Source organism: Falco cherrug, chromosome 1, assembly GCF_023634085.1.
Source record: "Falco cherrug isolate bFalChe1 chromosome 1, bFalChe1.pri, whole genome shotgun sequence".
Classification (NCBI taxonomy): Eukaryota; Metazoa; Chordata; class Aves; order Falconiformes; family Falconidae; genus Falco; species Falco cherrug.
In genome coordinates this window covers 122685413-122710933 of record NC_073697.1, presented here as the reverse complement: position 1 = coordinate 122710933, position 25521 = coordinate 122685413, and the positions used below count along the sequence as shown (strand labels likewise).

The following is a 25521-nucleotide window of genomic DNA, read 5'->3' as shown; positions in this document are numbered from 1 at the left end:
CTACGTCCCACCGCTCCATTTGCCCTGTGCGGGTACAGCGGCACCGGCGGGATGAACGCTGCTCTGTTAGGAGACGGGCAGGGAGGAGGGGGCGGCTGGCAGCCAGGCCGGCAAGCGGCGGGCCAGCCCCCATGTGCTGGGCAATGCGGGCGGCTGCGCGGTCCCCTCCTAGGGCAAGTGCCAGTGGCACACGTCCCTTGGGCGAGAGCTGCCGATCGTGCTGGGTGCCCGTTTCATACGCTGTTCTCAAAGGGACACGTTTCTTCTCCTGCACATGGTGGTGCCAGTGGTGCTCAAAACCAAAACAAGCTGTTGGCAACGACACTGGTTAACCTGTGTTCTTACTTCACACTGTGCTTATTAGTAAGGACATTTATAATCCTGTTTCCTACTAACTTGTCTTGAAAATAGAAGAACCGTATGAGTTTTCATTTGTAACATTCTATTAATTTGATAAAAAATATCTCTGCTGTGTTTTTCAGCAGTGGTAATCTGGCTCTGCTAGAGTAAAACCACATTAATACCTACTTCTGTGCTGTAGAAGAGACAATTTTTGCAAAAGGGGCCCCTTTGCAGCCACCTTTGAGATTAACGGTCAGTAACGAGCAATTGGTTCTTTTCAAAAACAATCGTTTACCTGAGGCACCCGAAACTCTTGCTTGCTACGCTAAAGTAAGGTGATCTGTTCTGTTTTCACAAATTTTAAATACCCAGTGTAACTCTGAAGCCTGAAGTGGAAAAAAGGTCTGCTATTTTCTTTCCCTCAGGAACAGAGTTATGCTGAGAATGTGTGAGCAGATAATAGCCTAATTCAAAGCTTCAGGCCAGATGTCTTCAAAATCATACTATCGCTCAAATTAGTTAAAGCATAAACAAACATTTGTGACTGACGTAGCTACGTCAAATAAGCTAATGCCTCAGTCAGCGTTACGCATTTTGGAACAGACTGAGAGAAAGCAGAATCAAAATGAAGACATTTCTTGTGTTTGTCTCCTTTTTGGTCCTGATGACCACTTTTACAGGTAGGAGTTTACATAAAACAAACCTGTGTACGTATGTAGAGCTGCAGAGCATATTATAATACTATTAGTTTGTCAGCCTTGTATTTTAGTATCTTCCTGTTTAATTTTTGATACTTAACTATTTTTGCATTGCATGCTTTCCATGATTTGATTTTTAACAATCATGCTATTGTATTCCGTATTTCGCTCTCTGCATTACCACACTGTAGTCATTTATTGTAAAATCAAAAAGTTTAATTTTACTACCTTAACTATTTTAATATTATTTTACCAAGGTCCTGCAAGCTAAGTGTTCAATGCAATCTGTCCTTTGCAACAAAAGTCTAACTCATTACTTTGAAAAATAATCCTAAGTAAAGCAACACAGAAAAGAACAAATAATTGGAAGAGTTACTAATGTCAGTGGTTAGATGGTGCTGTTATATTTCCTCATTTTAGAGAGTAACATGAATATGTAGGGTTTGCTTCATACTGGTAGAACTAGAGAAAGCACAAGTATAAAAATGGTTTAAAATTCCACTCATATCTCCTGGAATGCAGTATCCCCTGGGAAGGGGCTGTAATGAAAGAACACTTTGTATATAGACAAAAATCAGGTTTGGAGACATTTCATTTTACAACTGACAGATCAAATATTAACTTTTTGGTAATTTCAGAACTGATTTCTGCTTTTCTGTCTTTAGACACTTCACCAATTTTGACTGAAAAAGATGCCAAACAGATTCTGAGAACTCGTCGTGAAGACAGACCGAGAAAAGCTGGTTTCCCTGATGAGCCAATGAGGGTGATGATGATACTTATTTTTAAATTACATTAACTTAAAAAAACCCCAAACAAACAAAATCTCCAAAACATTTGTGCTTAGTATTAAATTTCTATAGATTTAATTCCAAGCAATATGTTATGATTATCACCCTTTTAAGCAGCTGAGTTCTTCTTCTGTAAAATATTAAAAAAGCTTTTTTACATTCTTTCAATTACTGTTAAGTAGCATTCTGTAAGTGCTGAATATTGCTCAGGAAACGTACGCTTGCAGAATGTGGAAATTATTTATCATGGTTTAAAAATGCCGATTAAATTATTGAGAAGAAAGTAGCTTTTCATTTATAGAAATGTGGATTTCATCAGGTTGTTCCTGAAAAACTAAATAACAGGAAATGTCTTCTGCTTACAGTACATTCTGCACTCAAGGCAGAAAGGAGATGTAGGTGTCAGTGGTCAGTGTGGAGATTGAGGTAGTTCTCGACTAGCTTTCAAAATCACTTACTTTCATTCATTTATTTATGAATGCTACAGATAGGATGATTTGTTATGATAGTGTACAAGTTTTTAGTTGCTAGCTTTAGTGCAACTAAATTGTTTTTGCATGCAATAATTACATTTATTTATTTCTAAATCATATTATAACAAAAGAAGAATTAAAGAGCTTTCTGTTTTACTTGCTTTGACAAGATGTAACATATAATTCTGCACTTCTCAAGAGGTGCTTAAGGTATTTTAAAATTACTGCCTATTTCTTTCCAAAGTAAATAAGCTGTGCTAAAATTACATGGTTCTGAAGAGCCAAAACCCACAGAAGCTAGAAAGCACACAATAGATTGTGCATGTGTGATGAATACGAGGTGCTCAGCTCGGCAAGGTGCTGAACACTTCTGAGCTCCATGGGACACGGAGTGCTATGTGCCTGGCAGGATTGAGCTCACTGTGTGCCAGGATTGTGGACATAGCTCATGGTTTTCCAGTGGTTATTGTACATCAGCCAAAAAGAACCCACCAGGCCACACAGCACTCTCGATGCACACGTTTCTCTGTTGAGTGTGAAGGCCACAACAAATCAAAGCCGTCACAAGGATACTGCACCATGCTTGCTAACCACCTTGCACCGTGAAGACTGTACGACAGAGCCAAAACCCAGAGGCACGGGCTTCACTGCTGCCCACAGCATTCGGGACTGGGTTGGTTTCTAAGCTGCTGTTAAATGAGCCTTGTTTTTGCAAACTAGAATCATAGAATCTTGTAGGTTGGGAAAGACTTTTAAGATCATCAATTCCAACTGTTAACCCAGAACTGCCAAGGCCCTGACTGAACCGTGTCCCTAAGCACCACATCTATGTGCTTTGACTCCCTGGGCAGCCTGCTCCACCGCTGGGCCACCCTTCCAGGGAAGGAATGTTTCCAACATCCAACCTGAACCTCCTGCTGCAGCCTGAGCCCGTTCCCCCTTGTCCTGTTGCTTGTTACTCGGGAGAAGGGACCGACCCCCCCCCACCTACAGCCCGTGTCAGGCAGCTGTGGGGAGCGGTATTGTCCCCCCTGAGCCCCCTCCTCTCCAGACTAAACACCCCCAGTTCCCCCAGCTGCTCCCCATCAGACTCATGCCCCAGCCCCACTGCCTGTCTCTGGACACGCTCCAGCCCCTCTGCATCCCCCTTGGAGTGAGGGGCCCAAAGCTGAACCCAGGATTCGAGGTGTGACCTCACCAGTGGCCGAGTGCAGGGGGAGGGTCGCTGCCCCGGTCCTGCTGGCCACGCTGTTTTGGACACAAGCCAGGATGCTGTTTGCCGCCTTGGCCACCTGGGTAAGAAATTAGAAATCAGCAGGAATACAGCTCCCATCTATGCTTATGTTTAATATACCACCACAATTATATAACATCCTATATAGTAAATATAACATGTATTAAATACAAAATAAATAGAACAGTAGAGAAGTTGGATTGAATTATATCCTGTACTGCGAGAAGTTACATGTGTACATACAACGCAGCCTATGGTTTAGTTTTAGGTAGCCCTGTGAGGAGCAGGGAGTTGGACCAGATGATCCTTATGGGTCTTCCAAGCTGAGATAGGTGATGATTCTAGATGGAGAGTAGAGGGAGTTAGGGCTAGAGGTGTGTCTGATGGCTGATTTCTGTGGCTCTGTCCTTGCCACTTCCCATCCTAACGTGATTAGTAGCAAACACTTGAGGAATTCCAACCTTCTTTTTTTTTTCCTTTTTTCTATACAGCAATGTTGGTTTTCTGTAAGAAACCTCAAACGTAAGAGTATTTGTTTTTCTCACTAAATGTCGAGGTTTTCTGTAGAAAAGGAACCACCTTTCAATAAAAAAACTATCCCCTTCTGCCTTGTGGAACATGAAGACTTTCCCTGTAATGAAGGTGCATGGCTGCTGTACCCCTGTGCACAGTTCTACTGCTGTCTGCAGGAGAAAAACTGATTTTGTATGGGTTCTTTGTAGCAGAATGAAATGCTGGGATGAACCCACCTTCGTTCATCTATTTTAAGCAAAAGCTTTTTGTACTAGGCCAGATCATGCTGAGCTGGGGAATTTAATTTGCAATTCTTTGTGACATTTTTTGACTTCTACAGTGTTGTTTCAGTCAAAAAGCCTGTTCAGTTACAGACAGCAAGATCTGCCATCTCTGATTATTTTAAAAATATCATTTATGTTATCAGCATGTTTTAATCTTACTTTGACTGAGACCCTGTTTTTTATCATGTCGCATCTTCTCAGTCATATAGTTCTGTTCTCCGTAAGTTCATAATGCAGTCTCACGGGGGACTCGAGCCAAGTCGCCCTGTGCCGCAAGGAGAGAAAGCACAGTAAAAGGCAGGATACCAATGCTTCCTGCTGGCACCCAGTCACCCTCTGCTCAGCACAAAGAGCAGAGAACTGGATGACAGCGGGAATTCTTGGCCAGTACAAAGGGTTTATGCTACAGCTTCCATTCCTACGGCGCCTACTGTGCAAAGCAGTGGGGGGGTTATTTTGCAAAATCTAGTTTCCACAAAGCTTACCAGCCCACATGCGCTGGGACGTAACATTTTAAAAGTCCTGTGAAGGTCAAGTTTTTGGTACACGGCCCACTTTAGTTCAATAACTTGTTGCTTACACCAAGCCTCCTATAAAGGAGTATGGGAAATTCACATTATTTTATGTATCACAGAAAGCACAATCAGCGCTCATGCATGCTACTTATTAGAAGCCTTCAGAGTACTGCCACATGATCCTATAAGGGGTTAATGTTTTTTAATCAGCAGGAATCAATTTTCAAAAGAGGCTACAACAGACCTGTCTAAGAATCCTTCTGTGCCCTCAGCACCAAGAAAGGCTTCTGTGTGGAAATGCAAATGTGTATGAAGAATTCCTTATTTATAAATATTGTTGTGAAATTCTGGTGCAACACCTTTAATGATCTGGGTGATATCATTCACTACATATTGCTAGGTTGAGCAAGCTGACTAGCAACACCATTTCACTATATTTGATAATTTTAAGGGGTAAATTAATTGCTCTTATGTAAGCTGTAAAATTCTCCTAGTTCATTGGCCTGACATTAGACTTAAATGTCATAATGAAATTACTTTTTCTTTTCTTTAAATAGGAGTATATGCTTTACCTCCAGCGCTTGGAGCAGAGATCAGAAGAGCAATTCCTTGAACACTGGTTAAACCCACATTGCTACCCACACTGCAACAGGGATTTAGTGCATCCGATCTAATGGTTTTGTCTACCTTTCAATTGGTATATATATATATATTTTTTTTTTTTTTTTATGGTGCATATTTCTTTCTCCATAACAGGCAGAGCCACAAACTGGAAGAGGAGCAAATAACTAATGGCTGGAGCAAGTACCTTGTGCTGAAAGGTGCCTGGCAACAGAGCACTGGCAGGGAACATAAGTGCCCTAGGATCAGCTGTGTCAGTGTAGTTCTATTTGTGTTAATAAGACATTTGGTTATGCATTTCTCTGCTATATGGATGTAAGTTGGTGACTGCACAACATTCTTATTAATGTTTCTTTCCTGTCTGCTTGTCCTCCTTTTCCAACTCATCTATTTAAGTTTTGTACTTGTTCACTTAACTCTTAGTAGGACCATGGCAGGATTAATCTTGTCATCCTTGAGATACTTAAGATGCAGTCTGACCTGCCAGGAGTTGAGCCTGTTCTGCAGTATCACAGCTATAGTAATTTGCTAGCTGCTGATTTTTTAAATGGATTTCATTATTTAGTACACATGCTGGTAAACATTAACATAGAACATTTTCACAGAAGTTGCACAGATTATTAGTTCTGTTTATGATTTCCAACATCAGTGTAACAGGCAGCATCATTTGCTTTATTGCCTCTGTTTATCATATGCATCACAGAATTCAATTGGAAAATAGACTCCAAAGCACAGCTCAGAAACCAGGCACTACTCACAAGCCAATCAGTGACAAAATGACACATCCCAGTAGTACCCCATGCACGTTAGGTTTGTGATATGGTCATGCTTTTTTTTTCCTTCTGTGTTTTTTGCACGCACTATCAACTTACCGCTACATTAAAAAAAATGATGTATTGAGGTAAGGAGCATATAGGATTGTAAACGATAAGTATTAATCATAAACTCTTCCAATTACCCAACAGCTGTTTGTGATGCCAAAAAAAGAAGATACACCTACATCTGTGTATTTTTATCACAGGATAAGCCTTCCTGCTTGCATTCTTTAAGCAGACATGAAATTTGTCAACTGGGATAAATTTGAATCATCAACATAACAGTGATGCTCTATCACTCACAGTTAACTTTTTAATGTAAAAGTTGCAAATTTAGCTCTGTACTTTCAAAAGAATTTAAGCAGTGGAATACAGAGATGGTGTCTGACAGGGATGATCTGTTTCAAGAGGCAGAAAGTTTGCTTAAAATTCTGCTATCTACTTGTACCTGTGCATATCTAAATACCTTTGAAGATCTGGATGTTGTGGTAGACTTTGATGGAGCTATGTTAATTCAAAATAAGACAAAGGTCTGAAACTTATTTAAAACGAAAACCATAAAATTCCCAGACCTTAGCCCTGGGAGGTAAGTTGGCAGTTTTAAAAAAATCTTCTAGCTGAGACACAGTTGAAAGCTGGCTCACTTAGCTGTTGCGTTTCTTCACAATAACTGCTTACAGGCAATTGTGAAGAATTAATGTTAGAAAAGTGCTTAAATGGTTTGAAGCCCTTTATACATTATTAGTATGGCCAATGTCAGCATTTTTTTTAATTATATTTTCTTTTTTTCCTGCAGATCTCTTCATGGGCGCTGAAGAGGATATATATTACGGTTGTGTTAAAGAGGACAAGATCATTCCTGCGTTGGCTGCATGCTCATTGTAGAGCCGAACCTCTTTGCAATACAGTGATACAGCAAAACTTCCAACTATAAATGGCTAGATATGTTATAGACCACCATATATTTGCTACCAGTAATGATTGCATGCATGAATAAATCAACCAAGGGTTTCCACAGTTTCTGAGGTATGGACAAGAATAAATCACTGATTAGTCCTACAGTATGCTTTTTAAGGGTACAGGTTTAGACTGCCTGAAGCAAAAGGAACTTGGAGCGAGAGATCCATAGGAAATTGGAGAATATAAGCATGAAGAGAAGACCAGCTTTCTGGACTTTGGAGGAATCCTTAATTACAGTTTCCTAGGTTAAAAACAACATTGTATGAAGACATAACATTTATGCAACACTAATCTACGTTTAATTGCCTGATGAGTATTTCATGTATTGTTTCATAATAAAAGCTTGATTCAAATCCATTTTCAGATGGCCTTTGCCTCCCATAATATACGCTGACAAAAATCACTGGAAGCAAGGCTTGGTGTTGTGAAGTCCTAAGGAAATGTCAGAGGACTTCCCAGGATCATCAGCTGGGAAGCACTGCAGTGTAGTCTAATCATTTTGTAGTTTCTCTGCACTACTTTTCCCTTTCCTTTATGATTCTGCCAGATCAGGCACATGTATCCAGCCATCCCTTTTCTGCCTGTATGCCTTGGTAACTTATGTCTTAGCATAGAATATCTTGTAAAGTCAGGTGGTAAACATGTGACATCTGCAAAACAGCATGAATGTCTTGATGGCTCTTGTATGATCCGTAATGGCAATAGAATTAGTTATGAATGGACCAAAGTAACTTTCAGAGTTCCTCACTGCAGTCACACTGAGAGCCTGAGGACTGCTAGCAAAATAAACCACAGTTTTATGAAGATGCATAAGGTAATTATTGCTGCAAAGGGCATTTGATAAGCTGAAATAGATCAACAGTCCTTTTAGTATACTTTCCTTCCAGTAAGAGGTTTCCTAGATGACTCAAGGAAATAATTTAAATCTCAAAGCATCAAAGGCTTGCTTTCCCCTACTGTCAAAATGAAATCAGAGATTAAATCTGGGAGTGTAAAAATGTATAATCAGGCTGCTGTTGTGTGCCTCGCTCATACTACTCTCAATACATAGATATCAATTTGCATATCTCTATTGAAGTTAAAGTCATTAGGTGAAATCCTGTCTCTGTTTTTTCTTGTGCAGTGAAAAATTCATGCCAATGCCAACTGTGCCAACTTCCACCCAGTGAAAACTGATTTAAGTACTTATCTGAAATAAAAGAACTCCCACCTAGTTATATTCAGTCATGAGTTAGATAACTAGTAAGGCTAAATAGTAGCTTCTAGGTCCACCTCAGTAACACTGAGCTAATCCTAAAGCAAACATGTGGAATAGAGATTGTTTATTAGTTCTAAATTTGTTTTTCTGCATTAGGGCTGAAGGATCTCATATAGGTAGCTCCAGAGAAAAGTATTATTAAGTCTAATTTACAGGGAGAAAAGTAGAAACATAGAAAGGTCAAGTACTTCCAGGTCCTTGTTCCATGTTCCCTCCCACTTCATAAGAGGAAAAATTTTGGTGTAGTCTTAATAGTCTTTAGCCCACATTTGTGCCAGGCCAATGCAATTTGTGTCACAGTTTGTGTCAGGCGAAAGGAGCCAACTCGTATCTGCACTCAGATTCAAATAACAACACTACCAGTGTTTCTAGAATTCCAGCACTTCGGCTTCTTTACAAAAGTAAACTCTCTTAAAAGTATCTGCACTTCTGTTCTGCAGTAGAACTGACCATTGAAGTACCTCCTGGTACATCAAGACCAGAAAAACAGCAGATATCACACAGGAAAGTTTGAAACACAGAGAATAAAACGAGAAAAAAGTGTAAAGAAAAAGAGAGAGAACAGAAAATTATGAGGGAAAAGAAGAAAAATCTAGTCTGAAGCCTATCAGTGCCTCTGTAATCTTGTGATCATGAAGAATGTAGCCAAGATACTGCTTTTTAAGACATCCACTTCTTCTGCTAGATTTAAGCAGCCAAGTTCTCCATCCATACAAATTAAATTGGGCCCTGTAAGTAAACAGAGAAACACCCTTCAACCTATCTGAGAGACAGCCAAGGGAGAGACAGCACAGAAGACTTTAAGTTTGCTCAGCACTGGCAAACAGTGAAGTATAAAGACAGAGGGAAGGCATGAGTGTGACTACTTTAAACTCCTGCCACGGATGCTGCAGCCCCTTACCCTGCTTATTATACATTTCTGTAGGTCCATATAATATATACAAGTTTTACATGTAATCCAGCAGACTAATAAAAGAGCAGGATCTTAGGGTCAGGTATAAATAAACTAACTCAAACATTTATTATGACTCAGCAGTGAAAAAACTCATACTAATTAGCATAAAAAGTTAACACTGCATAAACATTATATTTAGTTATAGCTACAGAAATTATGTAATCAAGCTCTTTTCAGAGCCCTTAGTGTGGCTGCTCTGCTGCGTTTTTATTCTCTTCCTTTACACAGATCCTTCCTTCAAAGCCATGTTGTGCTTGAAATCATCCAAAGTTGAACTAGACCAAGTGTGTTCAAGGACTACTTGGAGGTTTATTTTTCTCCATGTCACATCTTGGGGGAAAATGCTAGACTTGTGCACATGCACACAAACCATTAGCTTTCTTACTGGGTGAAGATTTATGACAGTCTATATGACATTAAGTAATTAGAATTTGCAAGCAAAAGCCATGGGAGCGCTTAATATAATGAAAATAGGAAGAACAAGTGTTGTGAAAGTTGTATACTGAAGATGGGAAAAGAGGCAAAATAGTTTGTTTCCAAATGCTTTTGCAGAAAAGAATTACAACAGACTTGGGAAAATCTTTCATCTGTGAAAGAGATAAACGTATCACTGGCTTTAATCGCTCACTTGTTTTATATTTCAGTGCCTGCTGTCTTTTCTCATCTGAAAAACAGCCCACTAGATGCCACTGTTTCTGCGTATAAACGGCATCAGAGCCCCCAACGGCCGTTTGATTCCAAACGCTGCATCCCCCCTTCTCCCCTCTTGGGTTTTTACTTCTTCTCCTAAAATGTTCAGCTCAGATGATTGAAATAAGAAGTCACCTCTGAACCGTACAAGAAAAAAAAAAAAGACCTTTAGCAAATGGCTGATTTTTTTCCCCCTTTGGATCCAAGACTGCTGTGGATGTTAGTGTGGGATCTGCCTGGTTATGTGAGTACGCTTAATTAATGCCATAGAAAGAAATGGTTGAAGATTTCTGCACAGTACATTGTAGTGGCTTGTGACTTTTTACTGTCTGCCATGCAAACACAGATCCTAAGAAAGAATTTTGTGTGTTTGCAGGAGCTCTTCCCTCTCAGAGTAGGTCCCATTTGATCTACCTTCAGTAAGCCCAAAATGTAATCTGCAGACATTTTACTATATGGTAAAAACATCACTTTTCACAGCATGACATTAGCTTACTACATTTATTATCTTTAGGAGCTTGAAGGACTGTGTTAGGTGCTGTACAAACCCAAACTGAAAAAGCATACTGTGCCCAGGGCCTGAAATGTAGTACACCTCTATAAAGAGTAGATAAATAATATCAAGTGTAATTTCAATACACAACTGTTCAGGGCAAAGAGACAAAGGCTGGAATTTTTGAAAGCATCAACTTCTTCAGCAAGGCCAAGGCTAGAAGATTTTATCACAGTCAGACAAACGGTGTATTAAGCAGTTCTACTATTGCCACTAAGCAATGCAGCAGTTCAACTACTGGGCTACTTCAACCAGACCAGTTTACTGTTCAGGAGAACATGTACTAGAAGTACTGTTCACCTTACTTACTAAGGCTGGAATTTCCAGAAATTTCACTCAAAGCAAGTTAATCACTTGCTTTATTTGAAATGCACTTCTACAGTGGTGAAGGTAATGGTAAATGCAAAATTAAACTCACCAGTTCATATTTTAGATGATAGAGCATTTGCTTGCTTCTCATGGAGGCCAAGCAAGTGAGTGTCCCCCTCTGCCCATGACAACAGTACTGCTTCTCTGGAGCATTTCTGAAAGTGAACCTGAAAGACAGAGACAAAGCAAATGCCTATAACACTCCAAAATGAAATAACAGAAATGTTTTCCTGCAGTGCTTTGGGGCTTTTTTTGCAATAGTTACAGCCTTGGTTTGAATGTTAGAATCTTGTTTTGAATGAAGACTTGTTACTCTGTCTTAGTGAATGAATGAATGCATAAATAACTTCTGAAGCTGTGGGGTGAAACTGGATTTGTGATCACTGCAGTAGGAAACTAGCTTAAATTCTCAGTAAAAACTTAATTTTAATGACTAAAGAGATCAGAGTGGACTTCAGAAGGGTATCCGAGCCTTTTATGGTCTATAAAGAGTAGAAAATCTTGTGAGAACTGTGTCTTGAGATTCCTGGTATGTGATTAGAAATGCTGAGTGATCTGTCTCCTTTCTGGCATTTTAATCCTTTTTCAGGTCTGGGGGTAAAGATGTGTACTAAAATGAAAAAACAGTAAAAAGCAGAAAAGGTTCAATGAACTTTGAGCTAATACAACTGCCTATTCTATCAAATAGGCATGTCCAGCCTAGTGTAGGCTCAACATGAAACCAAAAGTTTGAAGTACTGGTATTGCTGCAAATCTCAAGCTCATCTTGGTACTTCCCATCTTCCTCGCCCCCCCCCCCCCCCCCCCCCGGATATTTCAGTGATGATCAGTTGAAGTACTTTTTTTTTCCAAATCTGGGGGGATTTGGATCCCAGGATTCATTTGGGCATTTCTGTCTTGCACAATGTATGCAACATAAGCATCATACACATGCCTTTATTAAACTGAGTAAGCCAACCTTAAATACAGGAGATCTTAGACCAAGGAAAAAGTGGGGCAGACTACTGCTTCATTTTACATTTTTCAGAGAAGAGCAAGTATTGACTGGCTTTAAAAAATCAGTTGAGCAAAATGCTCCAAATGCTCACAACGTATTCAGCTTAGAGACTGGCTCTTGAACTCTTTTGGTGTAATTGAATATATGCCTATAGTGCCTATGGAACAGAGACCAGAATCCAGCCCACAAAATGCCTGAATTATCAGATCCACAGCACTTCTACTGTCCAGACACCAACAGAGCCCAACATTCCACTTAATGCGATCAGGATGTACTTCTATATACCTCCCATACACTGTATAGGATTAGTTCCAATGTCAGTAATAAACTTCAAGCAGATCAGAAAAATTATTCTCATACATAATTATTTGCAGAGTAAGAGCTTGTCCTAGTTATTTAAGATATGCAGTTCCAGCACACAGATTTACCCAGTTCAACCAGCAGATTGCTCGTGTGTTGGTGGGCCAGTTTTACTTTTGGCCAAAACCAGCCCTAACAGACAAATCTACTCCTTTGAGTGTTGTCGCAGCCTCTACCGATCCGTAAGAGGCACAGCTTAAACTAAGCCCTGCAGAACGATGGGTTTGCCCCTCTCTGGTTGGGAGACACTGGGCCAAGCAAGGTCCATAAGATGACTATAGTAGAGCTCACCTACCTCACAGGGATCTGAGGAGCAATCAGTCGTGGGTGATTTAAATAAACAGGGTTTGCTGCATTCCTGCATAGAAAACGCACCGAACATAAAAGCAAGCCTTAGCAGCAATAGGAACGGATCAAATGTAAATAAGGCATTCTTAAATTAATAATGAACAAAGGTGGGATTTATCTGCTCCTCCTAGGTCATGATTCCTTTAATTCTAAAGTAGATTCTCAGAATAGGCATTCTACTAGTGTCCATTTATTTTTGTTGGTTATGGAGGTACCCAAAATCTACAAAAATTGTAACTTTTTGAGCTTTCTCAAAATCTGATCCTCGGTAATTATGCAGAAACAACCGCTGTGCAGCACTGGCATGGCTATTTTTATGCTCAGACACCTGTGCTTGTGATACTTTGAACATTTTTCTCCTGGGGCTGAAAACCATTCAACACTTGTCAAGTTCTGAATTCCACGTGGCAGCATCTTTGTCCATAGCTATCCAAAGAGCCTGGCAGGTGCCTGTGGAACATTTGGGAGGGAGAATCCTCACCCCCCCACCCCACCCCCAACCACAGAGCAATATATAAAATATTAAATAAATATTTAATAAAAATAAAACCCCAAACATTTTCCTGTGCAAGCAAATCTCGCCCAGGATGTGGCAGATCCTCACAGCACGTGGTTTGGCCTTACCTTGCCTGGCATAAGGACAGAGCTCTCCTCCTTCTCCCAGCTCTTCCACCTGCTCTTTGCACTGCTCAGGGATTGCTCCATAAGTGCAGCGCCGTGCAAGAAGTCTCCTGTGCAAAGCACAACACTGATCCATTCCCCCAGGAGACCCTTTGCAACCACGGGCAAGATCTGACATTCAGAGTATCCTGAGGAGGGGTAAGGCATGTAAACCCACAGGATTTTAAGCAAAATAGGTAGCAGTTTTACCTCTGACACAGACAAATCTGAAGTCTGAAATTAATCCAGGCTAATAGTATGGCCTTCAGCCCCATTCCTCTGAATCAGCTTGTGCTTGGAATATTGGTGACCTACCGTGATTCATAATGGGAGAAAGATTTCCATCCTACTCCTACACTTCTGTTATCAAAACATGGCTCATAAGCCTATAAGTAATGAGCAGAGCACTTTTTTTTTTTTTTTTTTTTTTTTCTGGCAAAGGCTGATCAATGTTCTGGGAAAAAAAAACCCAGTAAAAAAGAAAGACTAACACTCAGTGGCAGCCACAGGATGAGCTGCAAAAAGGGTTTTATGCTCAATTTATTGGTGCCATGGTACACACAGGAACAGCACTGGACTCTCGTTATCTGTAGGGAATGGAACACTCCATCAAAGCAGGGTCAGGCTGTTTCTGTAGTCATGGAAGAATACCAGTATGACAAATTTATAGGTCCAATGGAAGACTCTTTAATTTACTGGGAAACGACAAAGCATCTGTGGCCAACTTGTAGAAAATTTACTCCTTTATACCTTAGTTATGTGCCATTGAGTATTTACTCTGAGTCTGCGGATGTATTTATTATTCATGCAGCATCCCAACCCATCAAGGAGCCCTGCTCAGTCGGATGTGTTGGATTCCTCGCCTTTCTACAAATGAAACTGCAATGACTTAAAAACCAAAAATCTTTTCAAATGTTATGTTCAAAAAGTAAAATCTTCCTGGAAGCAACTGTCAGGTATTTAGGGTTAAATAAGATTTCTGCACAGCAAATGAAGTGTATCAGGAGACATGCCCTTTCATTCGAACACCAGCTAGACCTGTGGCCCACAACCATACATACGTATAGGGAATTGTTCGTAGCAATACTGTGCAGCTGTAGGTTTGCTTCGTTTCTAGTCTATATTAGGTTATTCCACGCTGTCCTCACTGTGTTATCCTGCATTATCTACCGCTACTATTTTACACTACAGCGATACTGTATTATCGCGAGTCACATTTCAAATAGGTCACTGCAGAAGTCTCAGACTGCACAACAGCCAAATACCCTGATCCACAAGAATCAGAAGCCTTGAGCCTGAAAAAGAAATAATTTAGAAGTATAATTAAAAAATAAATAATCAGGATCTGGTTCTGTAAAATACGAGTAACTCTTGTCCCTGGAAGTCCAACCTTCCACAGGAATAAAGATGCTATGGGACATGGTACTCAACCTTTTTCTTTTTTCTGTTACCAAATACAATTCCGGTAACTCCTAAATATACTCATTTCCTTACTAACACAGAAGAGGCCAACAGGCTGGTATTAAGATCTGTCTGACATGGACAAGGCTGAACTACTACTGGTCATTATCTCCTAGAGCCACATGAAGAAACCAGAATCTCTCATTTAGAACACATGGTTCTAGCCCCCATGGACACAAAGAAAAGCTTGAAATACGAATTGCACACAGCAGATCCTGCCTGTGTCTTTAGGGAGGGAGCAGTTCCAAGATATGTGACATACCTTGTTCTTTCCAATTCTGAAATTTATTGGCAATTCTGAAGAGGGCCAGGTTAAAGTCTGAGGGCAAGAGGCAGCATGGGACACCATGGCAGGTCATAGCTTGCTGTCAGCCTGGCCAACCATGCATGCACATTTATTAATTTTCCAGTTGCAAACCCCACAATTTTAGGCTCACAGGCAACAAACTTCAGTTCAAAGCAAAAATCAAAACAAATAAATGTAGGAGATTTGTGTCTATATTTATTTTTATATATGTATGTATTTACATATATTTGAATGTACTCTAAACTACAGACATTAAGCTTAAGTTTCAACAGTTGGTGGTTCTGAATTGCATTTCAGCATTCCAGCTGCAGAAATGAAGGTTTTCAAGAACATTTTCTGCCCAGAGTAATTTTTTTTTTTTAAAGTCATCAATATCTGAGGGCATTTCAGTGATACACAAAGTTTTGCTAACGTCAGATCTATAGCACTGGAGGAGGTTTGGGGGGGTGGGGTGTTAATATCTGTTTTTTATATAAGAGCCATAGCAGAAAAAAAAGATTTCTCTTTTTTTTCCCCTTCTTCTCTGTTTACCATTTGATGCTTTAGAGCTGCTCAGGGAAAGAGAGAAAAATGTCTTCTATTTCACATTGCACAGCTGTTGCACTGCTTGAGAAAAACATTTTAAATATTAATACTGCTTTGGGGCTAAAAGCATTTCTTAAGAGACACTTCAATGCAATGAATTTCGGCAAAGTGAACAATCACAAAAATAGAGTAAGACCAAAATCCCTACAGCTGACAGTAAGCCAATTTATTTGTTTTTTGGTGCATGCCTACAGAACTCATTATGTGTGATTGTATCACAGCTTTCCAGTTCAACCTCAGTAAAGAATTACTTACAGATGCAATAGATTATGAGCTCTGCAGTCAGACTTGTCTTCGTTTTCTCACCTCAAGCTTTAAGCATGCAGCGCACTATCCCAGTGCTTTCTTCCACACCAGCTTTAGTGAACTGGGAAACTTCCCTGCTGTTTAAGGGTGCTTTTATCAGCTGCACAGCTTCCTCCACTGGGGAAATTCTGCAGCTGTGGTTAAACTGCCCAGGGAGGTTAAAGCTTTCTTACCCATTACTAGTAACGTGTCCAAGAGTGCATGCTGTGGTTGTCTCGTTTAGCTCAGCCACCGGCCATCCTGTGTAATAATCACGCCAGCTGCACCTAGGGGCAACTCACCCCAAAGATACTCACAGTGTTTCATCCTACCCAAGGAAGAAAGAAAGAGGGGTTTCTCTCAAAGTAATCTGACAGTAGATTTCAAATGGTGCACTGAACAGAGGGCACTGTTTTAACTTTGGCTGGGATCCACCCCGAGAGGCATGGGGTAGCATGGATGATACACTGCCTGGGTGTGCTAAGGGCTGCAGCATTATTTACGGACTCAGACTGCTGATGCATCTTCAGTTCCACTTTGGAAGGGAATCATCCTGCACGGTCTGAAATTCATGGCTGCCAAGGGGTAGGAGGAGGCTACTTCTATCATCTCAGTTACTCACCTATTTCCTATTTACCAGGGATAACAAATGTGCAAGCCACCTAGGTAATTCATTCGCAAGCTTTTAATTCTGCTCCCCATGCGCCGACAGCTTTGCTGTTGAAACCACAGTCTCTCCAGAGCAGGTCTGAAGCGAACAGCACCTGTGGCACCAGTCTGTCAGCGGCAGGACACACATGTGCCCGGAATGACTTGCCTGAGCAGAAGAAATGGATTACAGCTCTGGGCTACACACAGTAAATCACCAGCACAGAGAGAGAAGCACGAGGACAACAGAAATACCAAAACGTGCTTTTTTAGAGCATGATTCCTTAAATTAAACAAGACAAGAAAATATATGAAATGACAGCAAGGTGACTTTTTCCTTAACTGTTGCTCCAGTTTAAGCACGTGTCCCATTTATTTTCAGCTTTGCTCTTCTGCTATTTCTATCCTATGAGAGATGGTTACAGAGCACTATCAGCAGAGGATGACTACAAAAGATGCTGTGCATTTATTAGCTTATGCTTTTTTTGGAAATTTCCTTTTATTTTTAGAATTCAGTTACGGAAGTGATGTTCCCTGTTAAAACCCAGGTCCTGCTATGGTGCGGTGTACAAACACCTCCCCATATAACGTTGCTATACATTATTTAGACAACTTACTACTTTGGACTGCAATGGCTGCGTTCACCCACGTGGTGACAGAGTTGATTAGATGTTGCAATTATAGTGGTTACTGCCAATCAGGGAGATCAGCATTTACCATAACATTAGCATTCAGACATTGTTCACTTCATTTGCCTCATGACCAGATTTTACTATCTCCAAACCTCACCTTCTGATCTCCTTTGCTATCACAGGAACAATGCATGCCACAGCTCAAATTGATTGTTATTAGGCTGGGGTACTTGGGAACTATAAATACATCACCTCAACTGTCCTAAAATTTTCAGGGTGGAATAATGAACTGCACACCCTGAGCAAACCTGTAAATAAAGTATCTTACTTCTGCTTAAATTAGCACTAAGAGTTTGCATTTAACTAAAAAGCTCTACAATGGTGTATTATTATTAAGAGCCATACTTTCAACAGAACCGTAAGGTAAAACTGAAGATTTAATGCTTCCAAAAACGCAAGCTCACATTAAGAAACTGTGTGCACCACTCAACTACCAGAGAGCCAGCCTCCCCAAACCAGGAATAAGGCAGTCCACATGTATGCAGGCACAGAAAATCGTTCCACCAAAGTTTATACAAGGAAAATAGAATCCACTATTCTAGAAGAAGTGTCATAAAGTTTGATGTGCCTATTTAAAAGTGTTTGGAACAGATATTCCCTGCCTCTGACCAGGCAGAAATGTCTTTGCTCCCAGCTTTAACATGCCAATCCTGGGGGAAGGAATTACACTTTCTGGCATTTTGGAGAACAGGGGACAAAGTTGGAAGGAGCCCAAGCGGGAATAAAGCTGAGGGGGGTGTGACGGGAGGGAGCGAGGGCTGGAAACACAAGGCCTTTGGCTGTATTTTGATTGAATCAGGTGAGGCCAGCAGGGACAAACACTGGGCTGGCTTCTGAGAGCAGAGCCCCTGCCTACGGTCTGTGTGGAAACAGCGTCCCAGCTTTGCTCTTTGATCCTTCAGCTTAATTCAATCCAGGGACAAATCAATAGTGAAACTGGGTGTGTAGGTGCAGGTGTGCACATACGTTGGGGGGGGTGGATGGAAGGATGGAGACAATGGGCAATCAGTGCCGTCCCTCTTCCCAGCACGTTTCATCCCTGTGCTGCCCCAGCCAGCTCCCGTTCCTGTCACACCTTCCCAGGGCCCAGGTCTGACACACAGGGGACCTTTTTTTCAACCCCAAGAGCTTATAGAAGCAGAGTTTTGAATTTTGAGCGCTGATCTTTGGGATGCCCGCTTGCCTTGTGACACTGCCGTTTAACAGGGTGGTTGCAGTGCCGAGGGGCTACACGCTCCCGTCACTCACGGACCTGCTTGCTCTGGGGCTGCCCAGCACAGCCGTCTGCTTGGCCGTCGGCCTGTCTGCCAGTCCATGGCATTGCCTGCTTGCCTCCATGTCAGGTCACTGCATCGAGTGATGGCTGTAACCTTGCCTGGCTTCTGTCACTGCACGAGTCTGAAAAGCCGCGCGGATCTGAGTAAAGATTAGTTTGAACTTACAGATAACCCAAAGAAAGCTTCTGTCACTGCTAAAAGGCCAACCCAAACCTGCTTATGGGACAAAACACTTTGGCAGTGAGACTGTGCCAGAAGCAGAGAAGCCCAAGGCAGCATCAAGTACTTCTTTCTCCCGTGCTCGGAGGCTCTCTTGGCCCGCAGAGGTGGTGCCTCAGGGATTACCGTTGGCACAGCCCTTTCACAGAGCTACTGTCTTGTGCTGACCGAGAAAGATTTGTCCTGTCTCATAAGAGGAAAGTAGATGAATTGGCAGAGCAGGGGCAGTGGATGCCAGCCTGAGGGCACCGAGGGTCTGCCTTCTCACTGCGATTGTGCTTTGGTCACCTACAGGACATACATTATCCCCTCTGCTGAAGCCCCTGAACTATGGTCCATGGGCCTCCAAGAAGTGACCTAAAAAACCAGCTAGTAAATCTCTGTTGTGGTGCATATCATGAAAATGAGAGACCGCCACAGATTCTGTCTAAATAGACATTTCTTTTTTCCATCCCTAAAATGAGTCTCTTGGGATTATATACAAATGCCAACGGGCTGTTGCAAAGAAAACCCAGAATACCCAGTTTGTTGGCCTTTTTTGCCTAATGGAGACATTGACATTGTGTTGCATAGTTTTACAGTTCAATATTGCTTCTACTTCAAGATTCAGGAACTGCACTTAAAAGAAAGTGGCTATTTGAAATTAATTGAATTTTTAACTGTCTCATGTAGCGGTGTCCACTTAGCTTCACTGTCTGCGTGTCTGTCTTTGTGTTTTGATATATGGCAACCATACAGAAATGCTGCATTCTGGGATATGAAGTGGCCCAGTGGAGGAGGATATAAACCAGATGTGTAACATATCCAGTGTGCACTCAGTGTACCTCCTGTGACCTGTCTGGAGATGATACAAATACAATCATTTTTTGAGACAAAGAAATAGAAATTAGCTCCAAGAGCAGGAAGGGAATATAACAGACCAGAGCAGTTCAGAGAATAACAATCATTTCAAGCTACCAAAATTTTTTTTTAAAAAGCAAGAAAGCACATTTTTTTAAAAAAAATTATCAAGTAAGAAGCTAAGTGTCTTTCTCCTGTGTTTTTATTAAAACCATTAAGATAAATCTCTGCAGGAACATCCAGTATGTATCATAAAATCTTTTGTTAAATTCTGTGTATTATCTGTCTCAGAGCATAGTGACAGTAAAGCTGTAAAACTTACTGTCACCTTAAGTTTTATCCTAATAGTGCAGGTATTTCCCATCGGACCAAATTTTAGTATTATGATAGTACTCTTCATGGCAAGTCCTAACAAGCTGAGTTTGGAGGTTCTATCTGAAAATAAAACCCCGCTTTGGGACTATGTTTTTTCTCCAACAAGGGATTTTAAGTTGAATGGCCAGACCCTCATTTGTTATAAACCTGGGGAGATCACTGACTTCAGGGATATCGAGGCATATTGGCCTTCAACTGTGGCAGGGGAAAAAAAAAAAAACCAAATCCGTGTACCAGTTTGCATCCAAATTCTGCTGCCCTTACTGAATGGGCTGATTTGTGGAATACAGCAGTACTAACTGCTAGCAAGTGTTACAGACTCTCACCTATTACGATCAAAGCAATGGTAGAGGATGAAATTTGTGAAGTTTATTAAGCTGTTCCGCACCAGTCAACTGGATTCAGAAGATGCATCTAACCAGCAATAATTACCATCAGCTCTGTGATAAAACTGAAACAAACAATAACAAATGCAAAACACTGACCTGGAAGATTTGTATCTTTCCAGGATGATCCTGCATTTTTTCTTGTTCTGTTACTGGGTTTGATGCTTCCCTTTGCCAGCGCATTCTGGTCTCAAGCCTCGTGCAAAAATGTGCCACAGACAAGGGCTTTTTACATCACATTAAAGAAAAAGTCACAGATGCTACACAAGTTATTATTGCCATGGGTCTGAACCTGCCCTGTCTGGGTAGCTGGTCTGAGAATATTTGTCTTGTGGTAGAGTTTGGGAGTGGGAGTTTTACCTTCCTTTTACCTTGGCTGCTAGTGCAGCAGGTCCCAGCAGTGGCCCTTCCCCATTCCCACACAGACGGGTGGGGAACGGGTGGGCTGGGAAGGGGGGCTGAAGAATTCTGGTTTGGCACCCCTTGCACACGGAGACAGCCAGGCAGCAAGGAGGGGAACGCAGTCGGAGCCAAGCACAATGCTAACACAGATTGCTTCTTTTGGAAAGGAGGAAACCCAGGAGCCACAACTGAAGCATGGCTTTGCTGTTGGGATAACTCAACTGGATACTGCATGTTGCCCCTAAGCCCAACAGAACTAGGACAATATTTCAGTGGATTGGGAAATGATCACTAGGCTGTGTCTCAGAACTGAAATGCTCATTGTTTAGATAATTTGGAAAAATACCTTGTTTTTCTTTGGTTGACTGGTCTCTGGAAAAGTTTAGGATGGCATGCACATTGTGGTAAAAAGGAGAAAAATGAATACAAACAAGAAATTTGAATTAATTTGACAAGCTCAGGGTAGGACTGCTGGGGGATTGTAGAAATTACAAACTGAAAAAGAAGGCAAGACAGATAACTGTTGACTGCTGAAGAGATGGGCAGAGGATTCCCATGACAGAGTGCCTGAAAACCGTAAGTGTTCAGTGGCTACTGAGAAATGGGAAGGTGCTTATGAGAAAGGAGCATGGAAGCTACCAAGAAACACGAGAAGTTCACAGCCTAGCCTAGATAGTTTCATTTGTGTGGGTTGGATGCTGCTAGTTTAATCAGGCCATCATTCAGTGGCCCTTTGGGCTGCTACTGAAAAAGTGGTTCTTCCATTCCTTCTACCCCTAGACACTCATTTCTGTGCTCTCTTACGCAGCACAAGCATTCATGTGGCTGTACAACCATAAGAAACTAATTAAAAAAAGCATACAATTAATTGAGTTGATATTCAGCTGGATCAGTTCTATGGTCCAACTCGTTGCACAGCCGTATAATCACTGGTGCCAGACAAGATTGGGTGAAAAAAAGTGACTGGGTGCAGTGGAAGAGGGGAGAGGAGTGGAACAACCCTTTTCAGCAGCAGCCAGATTTATGCCAGATTAAAGTAACCGTGTAACCACAACCTCTTTGAGTAGCCCCCTTAATTTCATTTTGGGCATGTGAAGAATCAGCTATTACTCCTACTGAGTTAAGAGCAGCACAAACAGGCTTTTATCATCCGATCGTCTCGCATTTGCTGAACTTGTGATGTGCTTTGCACTCTGCAAGAATTTCTGGGAGGATCTGTGGCAATTACAAGGAAACCCACCTAGGGACAATATCATTCCAGTGTTAAGAAGGCTGGTATGTATGCAGCCACTTTAGCAGCTCCATCTGCTATGAAAGCAAACGAACTCAAGAGCAGACAAGAACTGATATGTGAAGTTAGAGTATAAATCTGACTGCATAAATTAAAAGGACGGGAATGCAATGGATTTTGAATAGGTTCTTTCACATGATAGTGTTCTGCTGGAATCAGAAAGCAGACATTGCAGCAAAAAAGCTTTACAGTGTTCAGAAATAAATATTAGTATTTCTCTTAGCACAGAGGAGTTAAATGAAGTGGCAAATCAAAACACATATGTGTATGCATATACATTAGAGATAGAAAGCATGGACTATAGTGAAAAGGGGTTGATACGGAATATTGACTGATACAGAATATGGACAAAATATTGCCTGCGTGCGCAAGTTTTCCGCTTTCCTTAAGACATCATCTTTCTGGGCTAGAACTGGCAGATACTGTCTGAGTTCCCAACTTGGAATTTCAGCTTTCCTAAGCAATTTCCTGACCATCAGTTTATGGAAAGAGTCATGAAATTGTGGGCCAATGCTTCCCTGAATCAGCTGAGAGCCTGCAATGCAAAGTCCAAGGGAAGAATCAAGCTCTTTAGCCACTCGATTACAAGGTAGACAGTATCTTTGCAGAAAACATAGAAACAGAAAAAATTAGGATGTGTTGAGACCTAAGGACTCCTGCAGGGTCCTTAGAAGAAGCAGTTTCATGTTATTTTAGGCCATTACAATAACGACACCAGTGCCAATGCTGGTAATAGTAATTCCATGGCTGGTCCACAAGTGACTTAGGACTATTTATAAGTTTACTATCCATACGCAGCTATGAAAGTAGCCGTGTCCCAGAGTGTTTATAATGAATGGTATTTTTTGCCATTTTCTTCAATTTTTTATTAGGACTTGTATAGTTTATCTGCAATTTTAATGAAATTATTTAGCTTTTCTGATAATCTGTTATGATTCCTGTTTTTCATTCTGAAGGTGTTAATTTGGTATTGAGCAACTGAATATTTTAAGCTTCAGTTGTCTTATACTAGTATAATTTCAGTGATAGCTCTTCTCAGATTTGTTCTTTCAGATTTATGGATTTCAACAGATTAACAAAAGAGTTCTGAACTGTTTTCCTTTCAAAAACAGCAGACACCAAAAGCATTGAAAAATCCAGCAAAATTTTATTTTCTTGTTAAAAATGAACTAAGGAAACACACTCACCGAAGTAGTACCTCTAGTTCCCTACAAGCTCAATGTTTATTATGACATTGCGAAAAGGATATTTCTGGTGCTAATAGGGGTTGATTACAGCTTTCCCCCCCCCCCCCCCCCCCCCTTTTTTTTTTTTTTACTTCTGAAGCATTAAAAATTTCCTCTGGGAAGCTGTCCTCTCTCAGCTGGCCAGTTCTCTTACTTGCCTGGTCCAAAGCCTGCTGAGGTTGATCTCTAGTCCTTTGACTCAGACCCACTATCCATGTCTCCCGATCTTCCATGACACTTGAAATTATTCATCCTCTAACCGTCTTACTAAATTTCAGCTGGCCTTGGCTACTGGCCTGCTCTAAGGGTTGCCTTGTCAGGATGCTTATTTATCTTCACCAAAACACCAGAAGTAGTTTAATCTGAAAACATACCAGTCAGGAGTTTCATGCAAAACATTCTAAATGAAAAGAATGATTTAAAAGAAAAATACAGAACTCTACTGCAATTTGGTGTGTCTCTGCCATCAGTGAAGGACACAGCTAGTCATTTCATTCAAAACAAAACATGCAGTCTTTCTAAATATCCTCCCTGATCAGACCACCAAAGCACTTAGCATCTCTCTCTTGCTCACCAAATATTTTTATGATTTTCCACAAGAAACAGCCAGGCCAAATGCTAATAACCACTCTGAGAGGATGGGAGTACATCAAGTCTCCAGACACCGTGAAAATAAAATAAATCACTAGAGGATCAAAATTTTATATGGCTTGTTTTTTAAATTGTGTTTTGCTGTAAGGAAATTATGAACAGAAGCGTGAACCAAACTAAGGAGCAAATAGCTATTCTTGCCTCTATCTTGGAACACTGTTTTTTTTAAAAAAAAGCCATCTTCAGAAGCAGCCAAAAGGTTTAAAGAGCACCAGCCATAGTCCTTAGAAACCCTTTCCCTTTAAGATCAGAATCAACATTAGAGACTGTGTCTATATTAATAAATAACATGGACAATTTTAACAATGAGGGCAGTTAATCACTGCGGTATCTTATCTAGGGATGAACAAGATTCCTGTTACTTACAGTCTTTAAATCAAGACTTGGCATATGTCTGTGTGTCACGCTGCGATGTAAAGCAGATACGTGAGAGCCATTTTAAAACCACCTAGCTCACATAGTAACATGAGTCTAGCAGTAGAAAGGCAGAGTTAATACAAGTTAATTAGGCCAATTTATCTAGCTTTTTGGTAGGGTAAACTATCCCATTCTGAGTTCAGCTAGACTGCTCTCTGTCCCCACCAGCTTATTTAAAGTTACCTTATGTATCTTCACTCTTCCCTGCGGTCTCTGGCGTGGATGTAATGTGGCTAACTTTCTAGATGAAGTATGAAAGCTCAGATAGATATGGGCTTCATAGAGAGATCACTGGATGATGCTCATGGCCTGGTAGACAGTCCCTTTCTAAAGAGTAAGCAGATAAAAACACTTTCAGAGATAAGCCCTGTAGGCTGATAGATCACTCACCGATATGGATAAAAATTTTCCTCCTCTGGACCTAGCTGGCTTTGGCCCTCTGTTGTTTATGAACCAGGCTACGTGGGGAGTGAAGTATCAGGACCTTCCTAGTTTGCACCGTTTTCAAGATTCACACAGAAGCAGCTTTCTTCAAAACTAGTGAGAAACTAACGTGTTTGATGCCTTACCGCACTTCCATCCTAACCAGAGTGTCAGCCGTCAGCCACTACCTGAGAAGATTCCTTCTACCCATCTTCCCTCCCCACAAGGCAGAATAAACTCCTGTACCAGTATCTGTTTCTGTTATCAGACTCTGGCTATTCCCCCCCAGCATTCTCTGTCTCCTAATGTTTGTCCTTGGCTGCCCTTACAAACCTGCATGGCAGAAGCTTCTGCCTGCACTGCGAGGGGCTGAGCCCCAGAACCGTGCCGCGCTGGCACAGCAGGCGCTTCACTGGTGGCAACGTTTCAATCCCACTTTATGCTTTGCCACCAGAAAGACAGGCACACACGCTGAAATGCTGCCCGTGCATTACCGCAGTGTCTTCTATAAGAAAACATGGATTTCTGCCACTAGACAGACACAGAAACTAGTAAGCTATTCCCTGCATTCTTCTATCCCCCTGGGCACCCTGTGTAAGG

The 25521-nt window shown here is 41.2% G+C and overlaps 1 protein-coding gene across 1 annotated transcript; it reads left to right on the top strand.

Annotated features, from left to right (window-relative positions):
- The first annotated feature begins 887 nt into the window (after positions 1 to 887).
- Positions 888 to 7620, top strand: C1H17orf67 (chromosome 1 C17orf67 homolog). Its single transcript, XM_005441207.3, has 4 exons — positions 888 to 1022; positions 1706 to 1806; positions 5408 to 5547; positions 7083 to 7620. Exons 1-3 carry the CDS (start codon positions 968 to 970, stop codon positions 5522 to 5524), a joined length of 273 nt encoding a protein of 90 aa, XP_005441264.1. The 5' UTR covers positions 888 to 967; the 3' UTR covers positions 5525 to 5547; positions 7083 to 7620.
- Positions 7621 to 25521: the final 17901 nt, after the last annotated feature.